At 44.6% G+C, this 22,682-nt stretch overlaps 1 protein-coding gene across 30 annotated transcripts in view; it reads left to right on the forward strand.

Annotated features, from left to right (window-relative positions):
* The window catches only part of NFIX (nuclear factor I X), a 1,679,708-nt gene that overhangs the window by 1,613,168 nt on the left and 43,858 nt on the right, over positions 1 to 22,682 (forward strand). For 22 of the 30 annotated variants that reach the window (XM_086962266.1, XM_086962273.1, XM_086962361.1 and 19 more), the window contains one exon: positions 5,998 to 6,089. The exons of the other annotated variants lie outside the window; for them this stretch is intronic. In XM_086962266.1, coding sequence (XP_086818392.1) covers positions 5,998 to 6,089 — 92 coding nt within the window. The remainder of the gene's footprint in view (positions 1 to 5,997; positions 6,090 to 22,682) is intronic. 30 annotated transcript variants of the gene reach the window in all.

A 22,682-nucleotide genomic window follows, 5' to 3' on the forward strand; every position in this document is an offset into this window, starting at 1 on the left:
GGGAACCTATAGAAATAAATTCTGATAAACCTACAAGCAGGAGACTCACACTAAAGTAAGCACATACATGTGTAAATGAGAGACCGAGAAGACAAGTGCGCATACACAGGCCCAAAGAGACTCATTAATCCAAGACGAGGCCAAATGAGAAAGTGACAAACACAATGAAAGACAGTCCCAGTGAGATAGACTGTCGAGCAGACGACGGAGGTAATGAGAGAGGTAGAGGGACTGAGGCGCGCACTTGTTCAACAACGGTAGGAGGCTGGCAGAACCACGGACAAGAAAAGCAAGCAGGAAGACCAAGAGGCTGAGGGATCCTAAGACAAGCACGAGAGCTTCTCCGAGGTCCACTCTGAGGGAAAGGGAGGGACTTTCAAACACAAAAGCTGCTAGAGAAGGACTAACGGAAAAGCACAGCGCCTCATTCCAAAGTGCCACTGCTCCGGAGAGTCTATATGTAATGACACCTTCTCTTTGCCAAACGCGGACTCTGGGAAACCTTTTCACTCTTACTTCTTGCTGTACCAGGGGTACGGTACCTCATGATCCATGACATTGGGCTGAGGTCACACTGCGCCAACCCGAAGAGACAACACTGATAGGTAGGCATGTCCTTTTTTTTAAGGAAGCAGCTCGTTTGATCCAGGGGCATTGAGTGTTTGAATATTATTTCGGGTAGTGGTGCAATTTGTCTGTAGAGAACTCCATTGAGTACTGACTGTGGTGCTTAGATACTTACACCATCAGACAGGATTCTGATGCTTGTTCAGAATAACAGAAAAGCACTCTCTCTTGTACTCATTTTGCGTCGGTGGGCCTGATCCTCCATTTAAAGGAAGATGCTCCTTTTCAGAATCTTTATGGAGTCTAGCACCCAAATAGTATTAATTGTTCGGCTTTGGATAGCACAACGTTTTTCAGCCTCTCAAAAGAAACAGCAGGCAGGGATCACCGATGCCGCTCTCAGAAATCTTTCAGAAACCACATCTTTCGATTCTTCAGTCTGCTTAAAGAAAACTGCCTCCTTGGGGCCTGCAGTTTTCTCAGCTTCACGGTTGGGTCTTTTACTCTTGAAGGATCTAGTTGCATTGTTTGTGTCACTCCAGCGTCCAGTGCCTGTTCCGAGTCCCACTGTTTCTTCTAACCAGAATTGATTAGGAGCTCCCACCTTCCTTGCATCTGGTATAAAGCCAGTTCTTCACACCTTTGGGTATTCCTTCTGGTACCAGAGACTGTAACTACAAGAGATCAGTGTCCTTGGCAACATGGGCATTGGAAACTAATGTGCCTGTCACTTCGGGCTTCATCTGTGATAAAATTCATCATATCAACAAAGGACAGTGGAATCAATGTTATAATGCTAGTAGTAGGCGTGGTGTTGCAGAGAACTTCAAATGGTGCAATTAGTTCACAGAGTAATCACAATCGTCTAGATACTTGTAGGGTAAACATGATTTCAAAGTCTGCTCTGAGTTTGAGTTAACGCAACATTATGGCAAGCTAAGCAAAATTCAACAAGAGGGATACTGTTTTGAGGGCGCTTTAACCTTTTACCAAAGCTTTGGAAGACCTAGTCTTTGGGACTTCCTCATGCGAGTCTGCCTGTTTCTGAACTGTATCGGAATGCATACATTTGCCTTAATAATTCCGGACCACATCTGTCCCCCATTGTTCCATTGAATATGGGGAAAAAATTAGGACACTGTCAAAGAAAATGTACATTTCATGTTCCTAAGCTCTGAGTATAGATCTATCATTCGATGCTATACCAGCTGCTATTTGGTAATTCATTGACAAGTAGGGGTAATGCGTACTAAAAGCACAGGTCTCTGCCCTCCATGATAAAGAATATGAATGGCTAGTATGTAAGGTAGCTTAGATACTTAAGCCTCAGTGGCCTGTATGACTGGACTAGTCGGCACACCAAACAAAAGTTTTCAGATTATGCACAATGGCTGTGTATGAAGTGTGTTTACATCTAATGAGCAGGAGATAGGTGTTCCCTCTCGCCGAAGGCTGTGGCTCCACACTCTCCTCCTTCTATGCTCTTCATGGTGAGATTTAGCTTATTTAAGCATAAGTAGTCCTTCATATCTTACAAACATCTTCGTGGAAACAATGCTCTGCTAGAATGTCATATATGGTTGGGTTATCCTAGCGGTTTTTCTATACTATCCAAAAGGGAGGATTGAGGGATATTGGCAGGCTTGCAAAACACCTAGTGTCATATCTCAATCGTTTATTGATACTTGAACATCTCCAATTCTTGCTATTGTTATTTGGACTTAGATTGGTATGTCAGCAATTTGTAATATGGCTGGCATGGTCACTACCCGCCTACAGTGGCAAGAAGTGCTAAAATACCCTTACAAATGGCTTATGAAAGCAGTCTCCTAGTAAGAATCATTAGCTCTTTTTTAGCTGCACAATCTTGGGTTTTCATCAAACGCTGCGGAGTCATTTCTTCTTGCCATAGGGCGAATTCTGGTCATCATTCCATTAAAAAAAAATTCAGTTGTTTCTTCCCATCTGCAGTTAAAGGGCAGATCCTAAAGAAAACCTTGACACTATGTCATTCACAGCAACCTCGCCAAAGAGATACCTTTCTTTGTCGCTTCTGTCCGCAATCAAGATGCAGTAGTATCCATATCAAGGAAACATGCAGGAACGTTGGTGGTCAGAAAAAAAATAATTTAGTAACTTTGGTGGTCCGAAGTGAAATTCTTACAGACTTCCAAATTGCTAAGCACTGTTGATTTACGACACATGAGAAAGGTGGAGGAGGCAGGGGTTATCTAGGAGAACATAAGGTGGGTGACTTATGATTGGACTAGGAGGCTTCTCTACACATAAAACGTATTTGAGCTGATATACATCCATCAACCTATACATTCAATAGCTAAACAGTTAGAAGATGGGAACGTTCTGGTGCAAATGGACAGTTCCACTGTCGTGCACTCTGTCAACAAGAAGCCATTGTAGGTTACAGTTCTTCTGAAAGGTAGCAATGACACAGCGTCTTGGACAACTTCTTAGGGTATCTCCAACCACGCTTTCCACCTAGTTGGGAAAGGCTACTACAAAGTGGATGCCGCAAGTAGGCAAGTCTATATCTTACAAGTGAATTTCCTGAATATGACTAATCACAGCAAGAAATGCCCCAAGTCTACTCCTTGGAGATGCCTAGAAAAGAGTGCTTGGAGATCCACTGTTGTTAGCTTGGTCATTTACCTAATATAGGTGTTTACCTATTTCAGCTGTTTCTACAAAAGTTACACACATTTGGAGCCCCATGTTTCTTTTAGCACTCAACTGGCCAAAAATAATTTTGTTCGCAGGTGCTTTGATTCTTGCCTAAGTAAAGTCATTACTTCTCGGATACCCCCCCACCCTTCAGTATTTCAATACCAGCGTTGCAGCATTATATGCACAGTCTTTAGTTGCACATATAAGAAACTGAGATTTGAGGACCTTAATCTTCCTCTTCCAGGAGGCATTTTTGGTGTTTGGTACGTGTTAGACAAGAAAATACTAGATAGGGCAGTTGCCTGAGATTTTGTCCCAAGCGTAATTTAAACTTCTTGAGACTTTTTTGTGTTCAGTGGTAAGTATCCTTAAATTTGCACTAAGGGAAAAAGTAAAAGACTTCATGTTTCCTCTAATTTAGGTTGCATGACAGCTTCTTAGTCTTTCGTCTTAGGTTGGAGGAGGTTTTGTTGTTTTAGACAACTGCTGTTTGCCAAATGTATTAGATATCTTCCGGCTCTTTTCTCATCAACTCAATAGAATCTGAATGTAGTAGTGATCCCCGGTTTGAGTCTACACAGAGCCGAGTGAAAGTTGCTTGTTTAAATTTGTGATACTGAAAACAACTATCTTAGTTGTCATTATGTCTCAAAATAGTAAGAGAGCTTTAGCTGGGATCATATAATTTCAACCAAAAATGTCTCTACTGAGGATAAAGTGGGGCTGATGATGAAGTCCCTGGTTTGTTCTTAAAGTGTCCCCTCAGTGACACAGTCTCACTGTATGTCATGTTACATCACATTTATGAAGTGCAATGTTTGCCATTTATGAGGCTTCTTGGCACAAGAGCACTCCATATGCTTTTCTCCCACCTCCCCATCCTTGTAAGGGAGAGTAGGATCTGTGTAAATTGGATCCTATTAAGGACTTAAGCCATTTTATGACGTGATCAGATGATTTTTGTATGGACTAGCCTCCATTTGTGGTCTATTGTGTTTCCTCTAAAGACAGTCAGTTTTCAAGAACAATGCACCTTGATGAATAGTGGCTTGTGTTAGGGTTTTATGTGAGGCAGCAACCAAATTTTACTTACCCAAAAGATATTAATTTCAGCTACATTTTTCCCCACCAACTCTTTTCCTAAACGTTATTATCTTGAATCTGATACTCAAGCTGTGGCACTGCTTGAGATCAGTTTTTTCAACACCTTATTAGGAAATGCATTGCATTATTTTTATATGATGTACTTTGGGTCTACCCTGTGAAATGGGTTAGGTATGGCTAGCTGAGTTTTTCAAATGATAAAGAATTGGCAGAATGTACTGTCAACGATACTCTCTTTCTGTAGCAATGGCTTTGATGGATTTGGCCTTTCCAATTCTTATTCTTCATTGCCCACCCGCCAACCCTCATCAGTTACTTCAAAGTGTTCTTTTGTCTTCTTTTTTTGGAATGTATCCATTAAATTTAGTGTGCAGGCTAGACAGCAACTTATTTTCCTGGAGGTGTCACCACTTCCTGGCTATGTATGACTTCGCCTTTTACTGCAAGAGTAAAAATAACGTTTCTGGAGTCATACTGGGGTGGATGAGAATGTTTCAAAAGATAAATAATTTCTAGAGAGAAAATTATATTCACTGAAATTATGGGCTCCGATGGAAAGTTACATATTCTTACTAAACTGCTGGGACCCATTCACAGATCTGCCAGTGAGCTCCGAATCTGTTTGGGAATAGCTCCTGATTCATGCAATACTGAGATCTACACACCGACGTATAGAGGCACACAAACCTGGCCTGCCACACCCCCTAATTATTTCATTAATGAGATGCAAGCACAGATCTACAAATTCACTCCCAACCTGACGTGCCACACGCCCTGGTTCTTCCAATACTGAGACCTAATCATAGATCTATCAGTGCACCCTGAGTCTGCCCTGTAGTTCTCCCTGATTCTTCCATTACTGAGACTGACGCACAGGTCCACCAATGCGTTTAGAACCAGCCTGCCAAACCCAGGGTTCTTCAGAAGCTGAGGTCCAATCACAATCTACAAATGCACCCCAAATCTCATTTACACCTTTTCTGATCATTCCCTAACATGGTCACTATACACAGTTCTGCCGACCCATCTCTAGCCCTGCACGCCACACTCCCCTATTCCAATACTGAACCCACACACAGCTTTTCTAATTCACATACACAGCAGAGTGCAGCACCATCTGAACTTCTAGCACTGTGAGGAACCCACACCACTCCTCGACGCAACCTAACTACTGAGTTTCCACTCAATGCCCCCTTTGTCTTTGCGCCTCGCAGACCACCCTGCAAGTTCAATTCACGTCCTACCCAACCACGATGTCAGGATTTCATTCAGTACACTGCCAACCAGCTTGGCACAAGAGCAGGCTGACGGTTGGTATTGCTTTGCCAAGCTTCTGCCTTGCATTGCTCTTATTCTGTTGTTTCCTCTTTCGCAGCCAAGCATGTTGGTACTGTAGCCACGACTTTGTGCTCAGATCGTGCCCTAGGCCCGATAACCACTGCGCCACCATTGCCCATCAGCCTACTGGCAGTGCTGGGACCATGCTCCTGTTCATAACCGTGTATTGCCTTATTTTCAACATTATTCACTCCATTGTCTCTCCGCCCCCTTCATCCAGTGATTCTAAATCGTGCCTCTCTTTCTCTCCCCTTTCCTTCCCCCCTTTCTCTCTCTTTGCCTGTATGTGCGTTTCTCTGTGTTCAGCATTCTCAGCGCCAGGCTCCTCAACTGCCAACCGGTTTGTCAGCATCGGACCCCGGGACGGCAACTTTCTAAATATCCCACAGCAGTCTCAGGTAAGTGGAGGTACTCGTAGGCGGGCTTCGGCTCTGAGCACAACTTCTCTGTCAGCAGGGTCTCATTTGGTAGATCAAATGATAGACTAGAATAGCAGTTCTCAGCTTTCGATAGATCTGAGATAGGCTGTCGCCTACTGGGCCAATTGGACTGCCAAATTTAAGGGAAAAAAGATCAAATGAAAAAGGGAAAAAATAAAATAAAAATGGCGTGGGCGCCAGTTGTATGGGTTGTTTAGGGCGCCATTTGCTGTTAGTTAGTATAAGGTCCTTAGGGCAATCCAATATGACAAATAGTAACCTGGGTCAACCTGTGCACAATTAACAGTGCTTAACTAAGGACACTTTCTAACATCCAAATTATTTTTAATACATAATTACTAATGTAAGGAAAGCAGAAGAAGAGCTACCCAATAAATACATATCTAATCAGCAAAGACATATAAATAGATATATTGGCCCCAGAGTGGCAATACGTTTAAACATTATTGCCACTCTAGGACGAGTATATCTATATGATTTAAGTATGTGTTCATTGGCTCGCTCCTCTCATTGCATTAGTAATTATGACACTTTTTTATTTGGATATTAGAATGAGTCCTTCGAAAACCACTGTTACTTATGTACAAGGCAACTAGGCTAGAGCCACACTGCTTCTTTTCATATTCTCTGAAATGGAGTCCTGCCATCGCTTTTATCCTTTCCTAAAGCACTAATTCCATCCCTTCAGAAAAAGATAGATTAAAGGGCGGATTTAGCATATATCCCTTGTTCGGAATTTCCTACCCATATTGTATTGTATTGCATTGTTATTGCATTTATATAGCACTTACTACCCCTGACGAGTGCTTCCTACCCCTGATGGGGTGTTGAAGCGCTTTTCGGCGAGTAGCACTCTACTCCGGAACCCATAAAGGATGAGTTATAATCTCTCTACCTCTATTATTGTTGCACTGTTAAATCTTTATCACTCCAGTACTGTACCCTAAACTAATAAATTAAGTCACGGGAATACATAAGATTTTTGCTGGCAACCCGGCCCATTCTGATTTGGGACTGCAGCTACACACAGCTAATAAAATGGCTATTAAATGTCTCAGTGAGTTGACACTGTTTTCAGACCGACAGGTAACTAAATGAATTTTGACAAGGCCATCTCAGTCTAACATCCTTTCAATCTCAGTCCTTTAAGTGCCACTACAAGTGTGACTTATAATACCTCTTGTTAGCCTAGCCACCAGTTAGTGACAGCCAATCAGAGAAGTGAAGTGCCTCATAAAAGAAAATTATTTTAACAGATACCTCAAGGGTTGGTATGGTATGCAGAGTTGATCAACTTGTCAAATAGGTAGGCTCGTGTAATTTACACAAGGGTGCAAGATACCATCACTTCTAAAATATAGGTACAGTGTGTCTATATGATGTAGGTCAAGAGGTGTTTATCTGGTACTACAGAGAAGCGGAACTGAAGGCCCATAGAGAATAAACTCAGGTAATTGGCGTAAGGGGTCAGGGTCTGTCCCTTTTAGGTTGAAGGCACACACGAGCTTAAAGTCAAGGCTCTGTGGCTTCGAATCTTCTGTCTCTAGATGTGGCAAGTTCAGACATTGGCAAGGGGCACAACGTCTGCCATTTCTCAGCTTTAGAAGTACAGGGTATTTCCCTTCAGGGGTTGGATAACTCAGGTAATTGGCAGGAGAGTGCACAGCCTTACCACAGTTGGAGTGGATCAGCTCAAGTGATTGGTGCAGAGTACTTAGCTTGTAACTTCTATACTGGAGGAAACCAAAACCTGTCATCTGTAGACTTTAGGGATTCAGAGTTTGCTGTCTCAAAACTGGCTTTGCTAGAAAGATTGGGAGATGGTAATAAGAAGCTGCTCCTCCTAAACGAATAAATCAGCTAGAGCCTGTCAATTCTTGGTATGGATAGGCTCAGTTGACTGGCACAGAATGTATAACCTGGGACTTGTGTTCTCTAGTAATTCATAGCTTATCACCTCTAGATTATTGGTATTCAGAGCCTATCGTCTCTAGGGTTGTTCTAAAGGGATTGGCACACAAGCAGGGCCGGACTGGCCGCAGCGGGCACATGGCAATCCCCCGGTGCACAGTACGGGTTGGGGGCCGGTTTGTGGCCCGTGGGGGCCGTTTTTGTTACAGGGCCGTTTTTGCACCATTGCTGCAATATCGGCCCTGTAACAAAATCGGCCGAAAACCGGCCCTAGCAAAGGCCGGTTTTGGTTCCCAGTCTGGCCCTGCACACAAGTAAAGAAGCTGCCACTGTCACTCCTAGACTCTAGGGGGCATATTTAGAAGCCCCTACCGCCAGCGAATTGTCACTTGTTTTGACGTTCCGGTGGCATAGCTCCCTTTTCAATATTTACAAGATGGCGTTAAGCCTTAGCTTGGCTTAACACCACCTTATAAATAAACCCCCCCACAGTCCTCTGCAGAAAAGGGGCATGCAATGGGTGTTGCTGTGGACATTTGCCACAACACCTATTGCTTTTTGATGCTGCCCCAGATCTACAAGGAGATGTAAAAATGTGGCAGTGCCAAAAGCTAACGACATGCAAGAGCAGCCGTTAGAATGGTGCATGAGGAGAAATGCTTTTATTTCTCCTCGTTTTTGCTTTTTCTATGTGTGCTGCATTTACCAGCACCCATAGAAAGAGCAAAAAGCCATTAATGATGACTATTTGCTACTTTATTGCTATTAAATAAAGACGATTCAAGTAACAAATCACCATTATGGATTGTTTATGTGCAGGAAGGGACACCTTCCAGCACATAAACAATCATTCCCTGAAGCACAGACACTCTTGCACTATGATGCAAGGGTGCCTGTGTTGGCGCTAGGCAGCTAAGTTTAGCGACAATGCTAGCAAAAACACAGGGGTACACCGTATTGTAGTAAATATGGCGCATCCAGCATTTTGAAAATGTGGGGGCGTGGCACTGCCAAATTTGACGTTGCTCGGTGCTGTAACATTTTCTAGTAAACATTACCCAGGGTATTTAGAACATATTTTGAACATATGATTTATGCGAGTGGCTAGATTTGAATGATTGAAGTGGGAATATGAAACTTGTAACTCTTAAATTACAGGATGTCTGAGATCATCACTATAAAGGCTAGATTATTGAAGAGTTTATGTCAGATATAAAAGCATGTGGCTGTAGACAGTAGCTCTTGAATATAGTGAAGACGTTTCACACAGACATTTACAAAAGGAGTAAGCTAGAAGCTGTGCTATTATTACCGGCCTGGTGCTGGAAAGATGGCACACCAGCAAGGAACACAACCAAAACAACTGTCTTCAGGAAACCCCCAACCTCTACCACAGACAGTTGAGAGAATTGAAGAAAAAGGCCTCAGCCTCATGCATCAAATCAATCTCCAATAACAGCAAAGAACTCTTCAACATCATCAAAGAATTCTCCAATCCCTCAACGGCAACAAACAACATTACCACCTCACAGGAACTCTTCGACAACCTTGCAAACCTCTTCCATGACAAGATCGCCAACATCTACAGAACCTTTAAACCCTAGCCCCAGGCCACGGACTTCTTCAAGCAACACAATGACCCGCTACCACTAAAGACATCTGACTTACCAAATAGAGCCAGCTCGCCCCACAGGACACCGCCTCAATCATGAACTTGGTCCACTCAGGGGCCTCAACCGATCCATGTCCTCACCTAATCTTCAACGTAGGCGAAGCCAAAATCAGTTGCATACTCACCACTTTGTTCAATACCTCAATTGCCATGGCCACCTTCCCCGAGGACTGAAAGCATGTAGAAGTCAACGCCCTACTAAAGAAACCATCTGCAGGCCCCAGCGAACTTGACAGCTACTGACTGATATCCCTGCTCCCATTCCCGGCCAACATATTATTAAAAGCCAACAACCAACAACTCTCCTCACATCTGTAACGGAACTTCCTACTCGACCCCTCTCAATCTGGATTCTGCAACAACCACAGCACAGAGACAGCCCTCATCGCGGCTAGCGATGATCCTCCTAGATCTCTTGGCAGCTTTTAAAATGGTCTTCACCACACACTCATCACAAGGCTGCACAACATAGGTATTCAAGGATGAGCTCCGAGATGGATCGCCTCTTTGCTCACCGGAAGAATGCAAAAAGTCCTCCTTCCCCCTTCACCTCCGAACACAAAGAAATCATCTGTGGAGTAGTCCAAAGATCCTCACTCAGCCTCACCATCTTCAACACTTATATGACACCACTGGCCAGCATGTCTTAAAACCATAGCGTCAACATCCTATCCTACGCTGATGACACACAACTACTCCTTTCTGAAGACATCACCAACACGAAGACCAACTTCCACAACTGCATGACAGACATCTCCAACTGAATGAAGGCAACTGCCTGAAACTTAGCACATACAAGACAGAGGTACTAATCTTCAGGTACCAATGCTCCCCATTGTATGCATCCTGGTGGCCCTCATTATTTGGACCTACTCCTACCTCCAGTGACCATGCTATGAACCTAGGCATTGCTCTGGACAACAAGCTAACCATGATGACTCAAGTCAACTCCCATCTCCTCCTCCTGCTTCTTCATCCTCCACATGCATTTTAAGATATTCAAATAACTATCACAAAACTCAAGATGCACCATCACCCAGGCCCTCATCTCCAGCCAACGCTCTCTTGGCAGGGATTGCTGCTCTCCTCCTCTGATGACTACGGACCATATAGACTTGTTCTCTATCTCCCTACACAGACCCACTTCACCCCTTACCTCAGGGAACTCCACTGTCTCTCTGTACAGAAAAGATGCCAGTTCAAACCCTGACCCCTGCGTACAAGTCCCTATACAACTGCAGATCTGCCTACTTGAACCACCGCCTGAACTTACATTAGTGCCCCAGACACCTCTGCTCCGCTTCCCTTTCTCTAACCCTCAACCACTCCATCTGACGTATCAGCTGCAGAGGTCACTCCTTCTCCTACATAGCAGTGAAGACATGGACCAAGCCACCCTTTCATCTTCGGACCTCGCCATCTCTTCCAGAGTTTCGAAAGTCCCTGAAGACCTGTCTAGTCTGCTAATCAACTGGACCCTGCCTGCGTCTGGATACCTTCACGATTGACAAGAAGCGCTCTACAAATATACTGATTGTTTGATAGCAAAATACTCTGATGCACAGAAATCAAAATGAAAAGTAGAAAATGACATAAACACTAGTGACCATAACTGACTAAGACTTGCATCGATGGTCTCTGATTTGAAGGCTCACCATTTATCTGAGGTTGAGCATAGACACCTTCCCACAGCATTTGACTTTCGTTAAAGGTGTTGGCCACCATCCTGATGCAGAATTTGTCTGAGGATGACTGTAGATAACCAGATATTATGTACCTTTTTTGTAGGTTGAAAGTATGCAACTAAATGTAGGCTGTCATGTTTGATGAAACTTTGCCTGAGAATGGACTTAGATGCTGGACGTGATTTGTTTTATGTTGAACATCTTGAAACAGACTTTCTTAAAATGATTGTAAATCCTCGTATGGGGCAGCAGTTTTTTTAATAAAAACAATTTTTGTCATGTGATAGAAATAAATACAGCTTCTCCAACTCCCTCTGTGTCTTTCCAAAACTGTTAATATATTCTGCACCAATGTAATATGATTACCCAATGTATACTTGACATGTAGGTAATGTGTGACCACACTTAATACATAATAGGTGATTTCCCTACTCTAGGTCCCTCCTTTAGTTCATTAATGCTCTACAATGTCTCCTGTGCTTTGTAGAAACCCCCAGGCCTCATAGATGTGGGTCCCTATCTTGATGCCACATTTACTTTAGGTAAATACTCAATATTTCCGTCATCTTGATATTGCATTTGTTGTAAATTGATTGTAGATAACGTAGATGCTCTCCTCTATCTCAATACAACTTTTGTTTTTAATTGAACTTAAGTAATGAGTCAGGCAACCATCTTAATGCAACATTTGCCTTATGCTGTAGGTACCTTTATATTGTTCGCCATCTTGCTGCAGCATTATTGACCTTAGTTTCCCTAGTTACCACATATATGTGTGTCCGTCAGCTTGAAGCTGGATATGTGCTAGAATGAACATTGATACTTAGTTGTGGGCCGCTATCTTGATGCAGCATTTGACCTAGGATATTTGTAGATGTCCAAAACGGGGATGTGAACTGAATGCAACTCTTGCCTGTGATGAAGGTAGGGGCCTCCATCTTGATGCAAAATTTGACTTCAGATGAGTGGCGATGCCTAATTTTGGTCACTATTTTGATGCAGCCTTGCAGGTGAACCCAGATCATAGCCATTCACCCTGCCTACTTCAAAGGTATGTCATGCTAATCCTAGAAGGGATGGCATGGTGATTGCTGTTTACAAATTCATAATTTCTAACTGACCCGCAGCATCCTAGGTTGTTCCAACACTGGGCCCACTCGCAACTTAGCCATCACACTTCAGTCCTGACTTGCAGCATTTCTTACCCTTCTAGAACTGGGATGCACACACAGTACTGCGGATGCATATCATTCTTGGCTTGCTACACGGTTCTACTATAAGAAACCACATAAAGCTCCGCAATTTTAACCGCAATCCTCATCTGCATCATGGCTTTTTTCTCTACCAGTACTAGAACTCCTCAGGAAATCTGCCTCCGCTTGCCGAAACACGCTCACTCAAAGAACTTGGTACAGTGCATTTATTGATGAATTACATAATGGTAGATCTTACATGTGTCAGCTGAATACTGTGTCCATCATGGTGGTATTAGTTCGAGAACACACACACAGGTTTGCCAGTGCACCTCAAGCCTGACCAGCAACACTGGCTGTTATTCGATTAGAAAGGCCCATACACAGCTGTGCCACATCACATTTGACAGGTTTGTAGTGTCTCCAGGTACTTCAGTGCCTAAAGCCCTAAAAGTGATGGGGGAGATCACATGGCAACCGGAAAATTCAAACGTGACCTGAGATTGTAGTGCCCATTTTTCTCTTCCAACAGCGTTATTCGTATTTTTAAGCACAGGGAGGCTTTTGGAAATGGGTGGGCAGTGGACAACTTTAACTATAAGGCCCAAACACAAAATAATATCTATGATTGCATTTTTTTTAAATGTTGGTATACACTCACAACTACAGCAGCAGAAACACTCACCACCAGCCTTCCTACTACCCATGAAATTACTGCAGACATCCAAGCACTGTAGCCCAGTCAATATTGACAAATACAACGAGAGAGGAGATCTGGTCTAGTTGCTAGAGCTGCCAACTTTGGAACTAGAGAACAGTTTTCAATTCCCAGCTTCAGCTCAACATCCTCCAGTACTGTGAAAATCATTTAATATCACCATATGAAAAAAAACATATTTTGGTTCTCTTGTAAAGCGCTCTAATGCCCTCTAGCTACATTTGTGCTATATAAAAATGCACAAAAAAACCCAAGACTTTTTGACACTTCTGTGTGTGTGTGTCTTTCCAATAGTACAGCTGGCCTCCTAGCTACTAGTAGTATACAGTGGTGATTTACCTAAGGCCTGGAGCCAGGATTCTGGATTTGGAAGGGCCATAAAATAACCTGAATGGGCATGGTGATTGGACAAATCTCAATAGGTTGTTTGATGAAATATTGACCACAGGAATAGGGTGGTACAGAAATATTGTTGCCAAAATATTGACAACCCCAGTAACCATATTTCATACATATTATCTAAAGAATATGAACTACGTTATTATTGTGGACCAAAATATTGACATAAAATGTTGTAGTGTGTTTTTTTAAAAATAATTTTTATTGGTATAACAATAAAGTACCAAAGTTAGCAGAAAAACATAAGATGGAACAGTAGAGTGATAAAACGTATAGTTTAAATGTGTTTATCTAAATGTAATTAACCTTATTGCAATTTTAAACAAACAAGATTAATTAATCTTTTAATACATTAAAAAATAATATTAAGTTACATTTAAAAATACATTCAACGTTAAAATAAATATATGTATCAAACATAATTTCTAAATAAAATACATTACATTAATATAGATATTTAAACATAATTTAAATATGTATCATTATTAATGTTTAGTGGCATTTAAAACATTTATTATTTTTAATAAACCAATAAAAACAAATATCAAAATGTGTAATAAAAACTAATATTTTTAAATACTACATCACAACAAATATAGGATTTATGTTTAAAAAGCCCAAAAAGTAATTAAAGAAATGACATAAAAAAATATTTATACTATTAAATCGATACCCTCAATGTAACCCAGAATTATATAAACTATTTTAGACGGAAAAAATACAAGTATTCCTCCTGTATTCGCTTATCTAATTTTAATTGCAAACAGTTGGGAGAATATATAAATTGTGGGTAGTAGATCCACAATTCTAACCCCTATCTAATAAACACTGAGAAAAATGCATGCATGGGACGGAGAGTTTTCCATTTTTGTCTCCAATATAACAAATATTGTGGAAAGTGCATAGGATAGGAAGTGGGGGCAGTTTCACAAATGTTGAAGAAAATTGGTACATGGGAGTTGCGTGGTCAAATTAACTATCCTAACTCCAGTCAATAAAACACTAAGGAAAGTACATACTTTGAAGGGTCAGATTTACTAACCTAACTCCATTTTAACAGACACTGGGGAAAGTGTATACATTGTGGCGGTCCAATTCACTCATCTAATGTAAGTCTAACTAACATTGGGAAAATCATATACATTTAGGAGGTCGGATGTAGTACACAGAAATAATACAGGTACCCATTAAACATTATTTAAGTAATCAAATTCACAATTTAAAAAACCCTAAAAATCTTTAAAATATCTTAAAATTAGTTAAAATTAAAAAAATTATTTGAACACAATTGTTTAAAAAATGTTGTTATAAAAAACGTATTTTATGTCATTCTCACACATATAACACACATGTATCTATATATGTATATAATCCTTCCCAACCCAAACTTGAAAAGATAGCTCAAACATACAAATTAAAAATACAAAATAATTAACACCTTAATGAAATAACGAAATTTAAAAACTCTACCAAATCAACCACCAGTAAAAGCCAAAATTAAAATCTTATTGCAAAAACAATTATTCAATATTTAAAACAGTGAATTGCAATTTAAAAGTATGGATTGCCTATCATATTAAACAATTAACATGAATTATTATATAATATAAAACATCTCCAATCCGCTAATAAATCCTACAACTGGAATATATTATTATACCATATTAAAAAATATATATATATATTTCCACAATTATATATAGTAAAATAAAAACATAATACAATTAAACACCATTATAAAAAATATATTAGAGTGAACGATATTTTAAACTTTGATATTGTAGTAGACCAGTAAAACATGATCAACACACCTTTTTGTAGTCAAAATATTTTAGTACTTTTATGGTCAGATGATATTTTTGTTTCAATATTTAGGTAGAATACTGAAACAACAAAGGATTTTTGGAGATCTGCTGTATCTGATAGAGACATCTGGCCACAGATTCCTTACCTTTGAATTTCCCTGGGTGTCATACCGGATTCAGAAGAGTTTTCATGAGCTGTTTGCCCTTGTGCCGGCAGGTGAAGTTAGTCGGCTCCATGTGGAATTATTGGCGCCGGAACTGATGTCTGCGTCACCTATATAGGCAACACTTTGGCGCGCTGACGTCAGCCTTTTCATTCGGTGCCAGCCAGCGCTGATCTGAGAATAGAGCAACATTGTAGTTCTTTTTTTAGGTTTCCTCCTGGTGGGTCGAGGATGTCATCGAGGAAGACTGGTTGTAAACCCTGTGGGGCCCATCACCACGCCATGTCGGTGGCAAACCCGCACTCCAAGCTGTGCTCCGACTGCCGGGCCATGGCACTGAAGGTTTTGAGGAAGTGGTTGATGCAGCTGCTAGCGGCCCCGCTAGCAACTCCGCAGATGTCACAGTTCCTCTCAAGAGGAAGGTCTCTGGACTGTTTCAGGAGTTCTAAGTCCACTTGGTCCCACTCCAAATCGTTAGGGTACTCAGGTAGGAGGCACAAAAAACACAAGAAGTCGAAGCGTGCTTTGACTTCTCATCAACTGTCAGCTGATACAACAAAGGAACATGGGCGTTCGAAGCCTGGTTCTGAGAACCTGGACTGACTCCGTACTTGCCCAAAGTTCAGGAGCCGGAGCGACCCTGCTCAAGTCAAAGAATTCTATGAGCCATGTGCCTAATTTTTGAGGAGCCCTAACCTTTTGGTGCACCCTTGGGCCCCATGGGGTTGGAAGGGGGCCCTATCTGGTTCTGTGCCACAGGCTCCAGCCCGGACACTGATGGGCCCTCATGGAGCCGGTCATGGATACGGACTGGCGCCAGTTGTGCCATTATGACTTTCCCCGGTGACGGCCTGGACACTGATGCACCCGGAGCCACCGGTGCCCACTGGCTGCACCAACCCCATTCTGATCCCCGCCGACACGGAGCCGCATGAACTGATGTCGATTCCGGCACCAACAGGACCCCGCATCCTTGGTCGGATCCTGATCCCTATTCTGAAGGAAGGGCTAGGCCTTGGAGAGGAATGGGAGGGGTCACTGTACCCTTTAGAATACCAGTATGAACAGGATATGGATTGGTGTAAGTAACTGGGTGATGCCTGTAGCCTGCAAACGACTCCAGATACCGGCATACTCTCTCTCTCCCTACCGTGGCTACAGAGGAGGGAGCTACATATGCAATAGTGGTGAGGTCCTCGACCTTCAGTTGCCCTCGGTGGAAGTCTAGACTTGACATCTTGACGGAGGTGTTGCAACTGGGAGTTTCCTCTTCTGAACCCTTGCTCCTGTTCAACAAAGTCCTCATCAACGTCCTTCTGGGGACCTTGTTTAAAACCAGCAGCGGGGCTCCTGTGAATAGACAATTGCCTGCCACCACTGCCCTGTTCCAAGGAACTCAAATTTTATCACTCAACACCCTACCCAGAGAGCTTGGTGGTCCAAGCCTCTACTTTCCATGGTGATTTCCCTGCCGCTCCCTGGACAGGGAATCTAACAGGCTGGACAGCTTGGGAAAGAAAATATTTTCTTCCGCCAGCCTTGCGGTCATTGAACACTGCATGCTTATTGGACTGTTATTCCCACAGGATTAGGGAAACGGTTGCACAAGTGTGGCTTCTGGTCCCGGGCCATTTTCTCTCAAGCAGTTAGAGATGAGAGAGACACAGCGAAGTTCACTACATGCTGTGGATTGGACATGACCAACTCGCTCGCCAGAGTGGTTTCGTCAATGGTGGCCATCAGACTCCGCACCTTAGTGAGAACATCTGGCTTTTCAGGCTATGTCTAGGCTTCCCTCATGGACATGCCCTTCTATGGCACCCGTCTCTTCGGAGACAAGGCAGACTCGGCGATGGTGCACTTTAAGGACCTGCAGGCTATGGCCAAGTCCTTGGGCCTCTCAGCTGCCCCATGTCCCCAGTCTACCTTTCGTGGACCCAGAAAGGCTTTCAATCGCACCAACCTTATACCATCCACCAAGCCCTGCAAGCTTCCCAGCCTTTGTGTGGACAAGGGCATGGTTTCTACCGGCCTTGTGAGTCAGGTAGCAGTGGTCTGGTCCACCCACCCCCACCAGTTGCAGCCTCTAAACTTTCACAACCTTGCCCTTTTATATCATGGGCATCCAGTTGCTGGCAGGAACTACCATATCCTCTAACATTGGCAGTCCATAACATTGTACCAGTGGGTTCTGCAGATAGTCTTAAATGGCGACTCCCTCCCCTTCTTGACTACCCCTCCCTCCATGCCACCATCTTATGACCAGCAGACAAAGGATCATATGTCCCTGCTCTGGGAGGAAGTCATGGCTCGCTTGACCAAGGGAACCATAGAGAGAGTTCAGGTGCCAGAAGTAGGCTGTGGTTGCTATTCCCGCTACTTTCTAGTCCTGAAAAAGGACAAGAGCCTTTGCCTTATCCTAGATTTCTGAGCCCTCAACCACATCCTCAAAAAGGAGAAATGCAAGATGCTCATATTGGCTCAGGTCTTGTCTGCCCTGGACCCAGGAGACTGGATGGTAGCTTTGGACTTGTAGGACACCTATTTTCACATTCCAGTCCTGCCTGCCCATCTGCGTTACCTGGGGTTTAGGTTGGCCACAACCTTGTTCATTTGACCGTGCTCCCTTTTGGCCTTACCAGCACATCCTGGGTGTTGGTTGTGGTCGCAGCTCATCTGTGTCTATCAGGGATGACAATCTTTCCCTATTTCGATGACTGGCTTCTATAGGCGGGCTTGCCCCAAGCTGTCATCTTCCACCTCCAGGCTATTGCAATCCTCATGTCTTCACTGAAGTCACACCTAACTCCCTCTCAGACGTTGCCTTTCGTCTGAGCTGTACTCAACACAGTGCAGTTTTGTACATTTACTCCAGAGTGGCGAGTCCAGGATATTTAGGCTAGGATACTGATGTTTCAGCCTCTATCCTAGATTGCGGTGATACTGACTCTGAGGATTCTGGGCCTCTTGGCCTCCTTCATCCTTCTAGTGAGACAACAGCTGGCACTTCCAGGCTTTAAAGTGGGACTTGAAGGTCCAGTGGGCGCAGCATTTTTTCCACAAAAAAATTAAAAATCCACTTTTATAAATTGCACATTTTGTTATTCCACATTCCACAAAATAAAATACTCATTTGTAAAGCACAAGAGTATCTATGCACTGGGGAGGTCAACATCAGCATCAGGGGAATCTCTTCTACATGGTCCTATCTCGGAGGGAACTGCAGAGGACCTGCAGATTGGGTCAAAGGCAGACCCCTCTCCCTCTCCCAACCAGATCTCACAGTAGTGGCAGATGTGTCATTCCTGGGCTAGGGCGGCCACCTGGAAGCGGTGGAGATCAGAGCACTCTGGTCTCCAAAAGGATCCGGACTGCACATTAACCTGTTGGAGCTCTGAGTGATCCAACTGACATTAAAAGCCTTTCTATCCTACATCAGGGGAAGGCTAGTACAATGTTCATGGAACACACCACCGCCATGTGGTCCTGCAACAAAGGGCAGGATGGGGTCGTGGACCATTTGTCAAGAAGCCCTGCATTTATGGACATGGCTGGAACAGCAGGGCATTTCCCTGGTGGATCAACACATGGCAGGCTCTTTGAACGCCATGGCAGATGAACTCAGTTGCCAATGCCTAGCAGGGCACAAATCGTGTCTCCGCCCATAGGTGGTGCAAGGTCTCTTTCAACAGTGGGGAGAGCCTTGGCTAGATCAGTTCGCCTCTGCCGAGAACATGCAATGTCAGCAGTTGTGCACGCGGGAGTTTCCAAGGCAGCTCTCAGTCTGAGACGCTTTTCGTCTCTAGTGGAGTACAGGCTTCCTCTATGCCTTTCCGCCCAAATCACTCCTGCCCAGAGTTCTCAAGAAGATCAGGAACCACCGGGCACAAGTCATCCTTGTGTCTCCGGATTGGGCACGGAGATTATGGTATCCCAAGCTTCTGAACATGAGCATCGATCCTCCGATCAGGCTGCCCCTTTGGGAGGAATGTCTGTTGCAGCATAAGGGGAGGGACCTCCACCCGAACCTACCAACTCTTTGCCTTCCTGCATGGAGATTGAGCAGCAGCAGTCGATAGCGTTCAACCTTCCTCCTGGAGTCTAATGTTATTCTGGCATCCAGTCAGGCATCCTTCCACCAAGACGGTATACGCCTGCTGTTGGAAATGTTTGCACCATTTTGTACAGAAAAATATATTGACCCTCTTTCTCCCTCCCTTTTCTTAAATGTTACTTTTTATTTTGACCCTTGCCCAGCAGGGCTCTGCTCTGGCCATGCCGAAAGGGCGTCTTTCTGCCTTGTCCTCCTTCTTGCCGCTACCTGATTTTAAATAGATTTCGCAAAGGTCTTGTACATATGTTCCCTCCTTGCCCTTTCATTATGCCTCAGTGGAACCTTAATTTGGTATCACATTTCTGATGTGTACTCCCTTCGAGCCTTTCCACAATTATCCCCTCAGGCAGCTCAACATTAAAACAGCTTTTCTTGTGGCCATTACATCGGCCAGGAGGGTGAGTGAACGGTAGGTTTTCTCATTCAAGCCTCCCTTCCTATTAGTTTTTCCTGACAAACTGGTGCTTCAAACTAGGGCCTTTTTCCTGCCGAAAGTGGTAACACCATTTCATGTGGACCAATCTGTCACCTTGGCCACCTTCTATGCTTCTCAACACTCCTCTAAAGAAGAGAAGCGACTCCACCGTCTGGATCCAAAAAGAGCATTGTCATTTTACTTTGCCCGAACAAGAGAGTTCATGGTGGATAGCCAACTCTTCGTTGGATATGTTGGTGCGAAGAAAGTTCGGGCGGTGCAGAAACTGACCATTTCTTGATCAGTAGTTCTCTGCATCAAGATCTGCTGCACACTTTCAAAGAAGCAGCCTCCTGCAGGTTTAAGAGCTCATTCCACCAGAGTTAAGGCTGTGACCACTGCATAAACCTGTGGAGATCCAGTCCTAGACATCTGTCAGGCAGCAACATGGATGTCCCTGCACACTTCCACCAAGCATTATTGCCTGGACAATTTGAAAGAGACTATTAGTTATAGATTCCTTACCTTAGAATTACCTCCCAGGCGTCAGACTGGATCCGTAGAAATCTTTTCGTAGCAGTACCCCTGCGCATCTGTAGGTGGCGTTGGTCGACTCCATGTTCCTTGTCGGCGTCGTGATCGCTGGGATGACGACGCTGTATCTACTTAGATGCCGCCCCTGTGTGATGACATTAGTTCTTTCTATTTCCTCACCAGCCAGCGCAAATCCGGAGAGAGCAGTACCCTTAGTCACTTTTGGGCTAATTCTTTTCCGACGTTTTGTCGACACCTTTCTTTGAGTCATTCTGGTGCACGGAGGGATGTCCCATCGACCAACCGGCTTCAAACCTTGTGAGTCCTGTTACAAGTTGATGTCGGTTACTGACCCACACCTCATGTGCCTTTCGTGCCTGGAGTACGACCACAACCCAAAGTGGTGCTCCGACTGTTGGGCCATGAACCCGAAGTATTTGCGGTAGTAGTCCCAAAAGCTTCTGGAGGCCCGGCAGTCAGCTCCGCACCGCTGGAGGTCCCGATCAAGGGGGAGGTCGCGGGACCGGTCACAGAGTCACCACCACCACTTCGAAGTCTTCTGGTAAGTCGAAGTTCAAGAAGAAGGCAAAGAAACACTGTCACTCTTCGCCTTCTCCCCGTCCGCCGGCCGACGCGGGATGTGGAAGGTCGTTGTCCTTCGCCTCCGTGCACGGAGCGTGTTGAGTCTGCTCCGAGCTGCCCTCCCTTTCCTGGGGCCAGAGCAACCCGTGCCCAACTTCGTACGTTCTACAAAGCCCTCCATTCCATTTTTGGGCAGCCTGACTCCGCCTTCACGCCTTTGGACCCCGCGGACTCGGCTGGGAGTTCTAGGCCTTTGATGCCGGCAGCTCTGGTACTCCTGTTCTAACCTGGCGTTCCCTATCGCCTTGAATGGCAGCCAGAAGAGGGTAAGGAGGACTGGGAGGGGTCTGTTGACCCTCTGGCAGATCAATTGGATGAGCCGGACAGGAGAGAGGAACTGGGTGAGGCCAGTGGTCTGGATATGTCCCCAGACCATGGCATGCTTTCTCCCCCTACTGTGGCTATGGAGAAGTGGGATTCCTACACTGCGATGTTGCGTAGGGCGGCTGAGGCCTTGGGCCTTGAGCTTCCTATGGTGGCGGTCAGGACCAGCCTCCTGACTGAGGTGCTTCAACCGGCAGCAGCCTCTTCTGAGCCCCTCCTACTGTTCAAAGACGCCTTGACTGACATCCTTCTGGGCACTTGGGCCAAGCCCATCACAGGGTCTCCTGTAGATTGGATGATTACCCTACTCCACTGCTCTGCTCCGGGTGACCCCACTTTCCTCTCCCAACACCCTACCTCTGAGAGCTTGGTCGTCCAGGCCTCGACGACCAAAGGTGCTTTCCCTACTGCTCCCTCAGATAGGGAATCCAAGAAGCTGGATCATCTTGGGAAGAAGCTTAGGACTGCGGTCGGTGAACTCCCCATGTCTTTTGATCCGGTACACCCACTCCGTGTGGGACACGGTTGCGCAGGTGCTGCCTCACTGCCTGCTGCCTCACTGCCCGGAGGAGGCCAGGGCCGTACTGTCCCGTGCGGTTGCGGAAGGGAGAGACTCAGCAAAGTTTGCCATCCATTGTGGGCTGGACATCGCTGACTTGCTAGGCAGGATGATTTCAACGTCAGTCGCTCTGCAATGCTGCGTCTGACTGAGGTCCACTGGCTTCTCGGGTAACATCCAATCAACACTTTTGGACATGCCCTTTGATGGCCGTTGCTTGTTTGGCGGCAAAGCGTACGACGCGCTCGAGCGCGTCAAGGATTCTAGGGCTACGGCCAGATCCTTGGGCCTCACTACCATCTCTCGCCTTGCGCAGTCTGCTTTTCGCCCCTTTCGTGGATACGGAAGGGGTGCCCCACCACGTTCCACCCAGAGCCAAAGGCCTGTGCTAGCTCAACCAGCCTGTGCGCGGCCGG

This window comes from Lissotriton vulgaris, chromosome 1_1 (assembly GCF_964263255.1).
Source record: "Lissotriton vulgaris chromosome 1_1, aLisVul1.2, whole genome shotgun sequence".
Taxonomy (NCBI): domain Eukaryota; kingdom Metazoa; phylum Chordata; class Amphibia; order Caudata; family Salamandridae; genus Lissotriton; species Lissotriton vulgaris.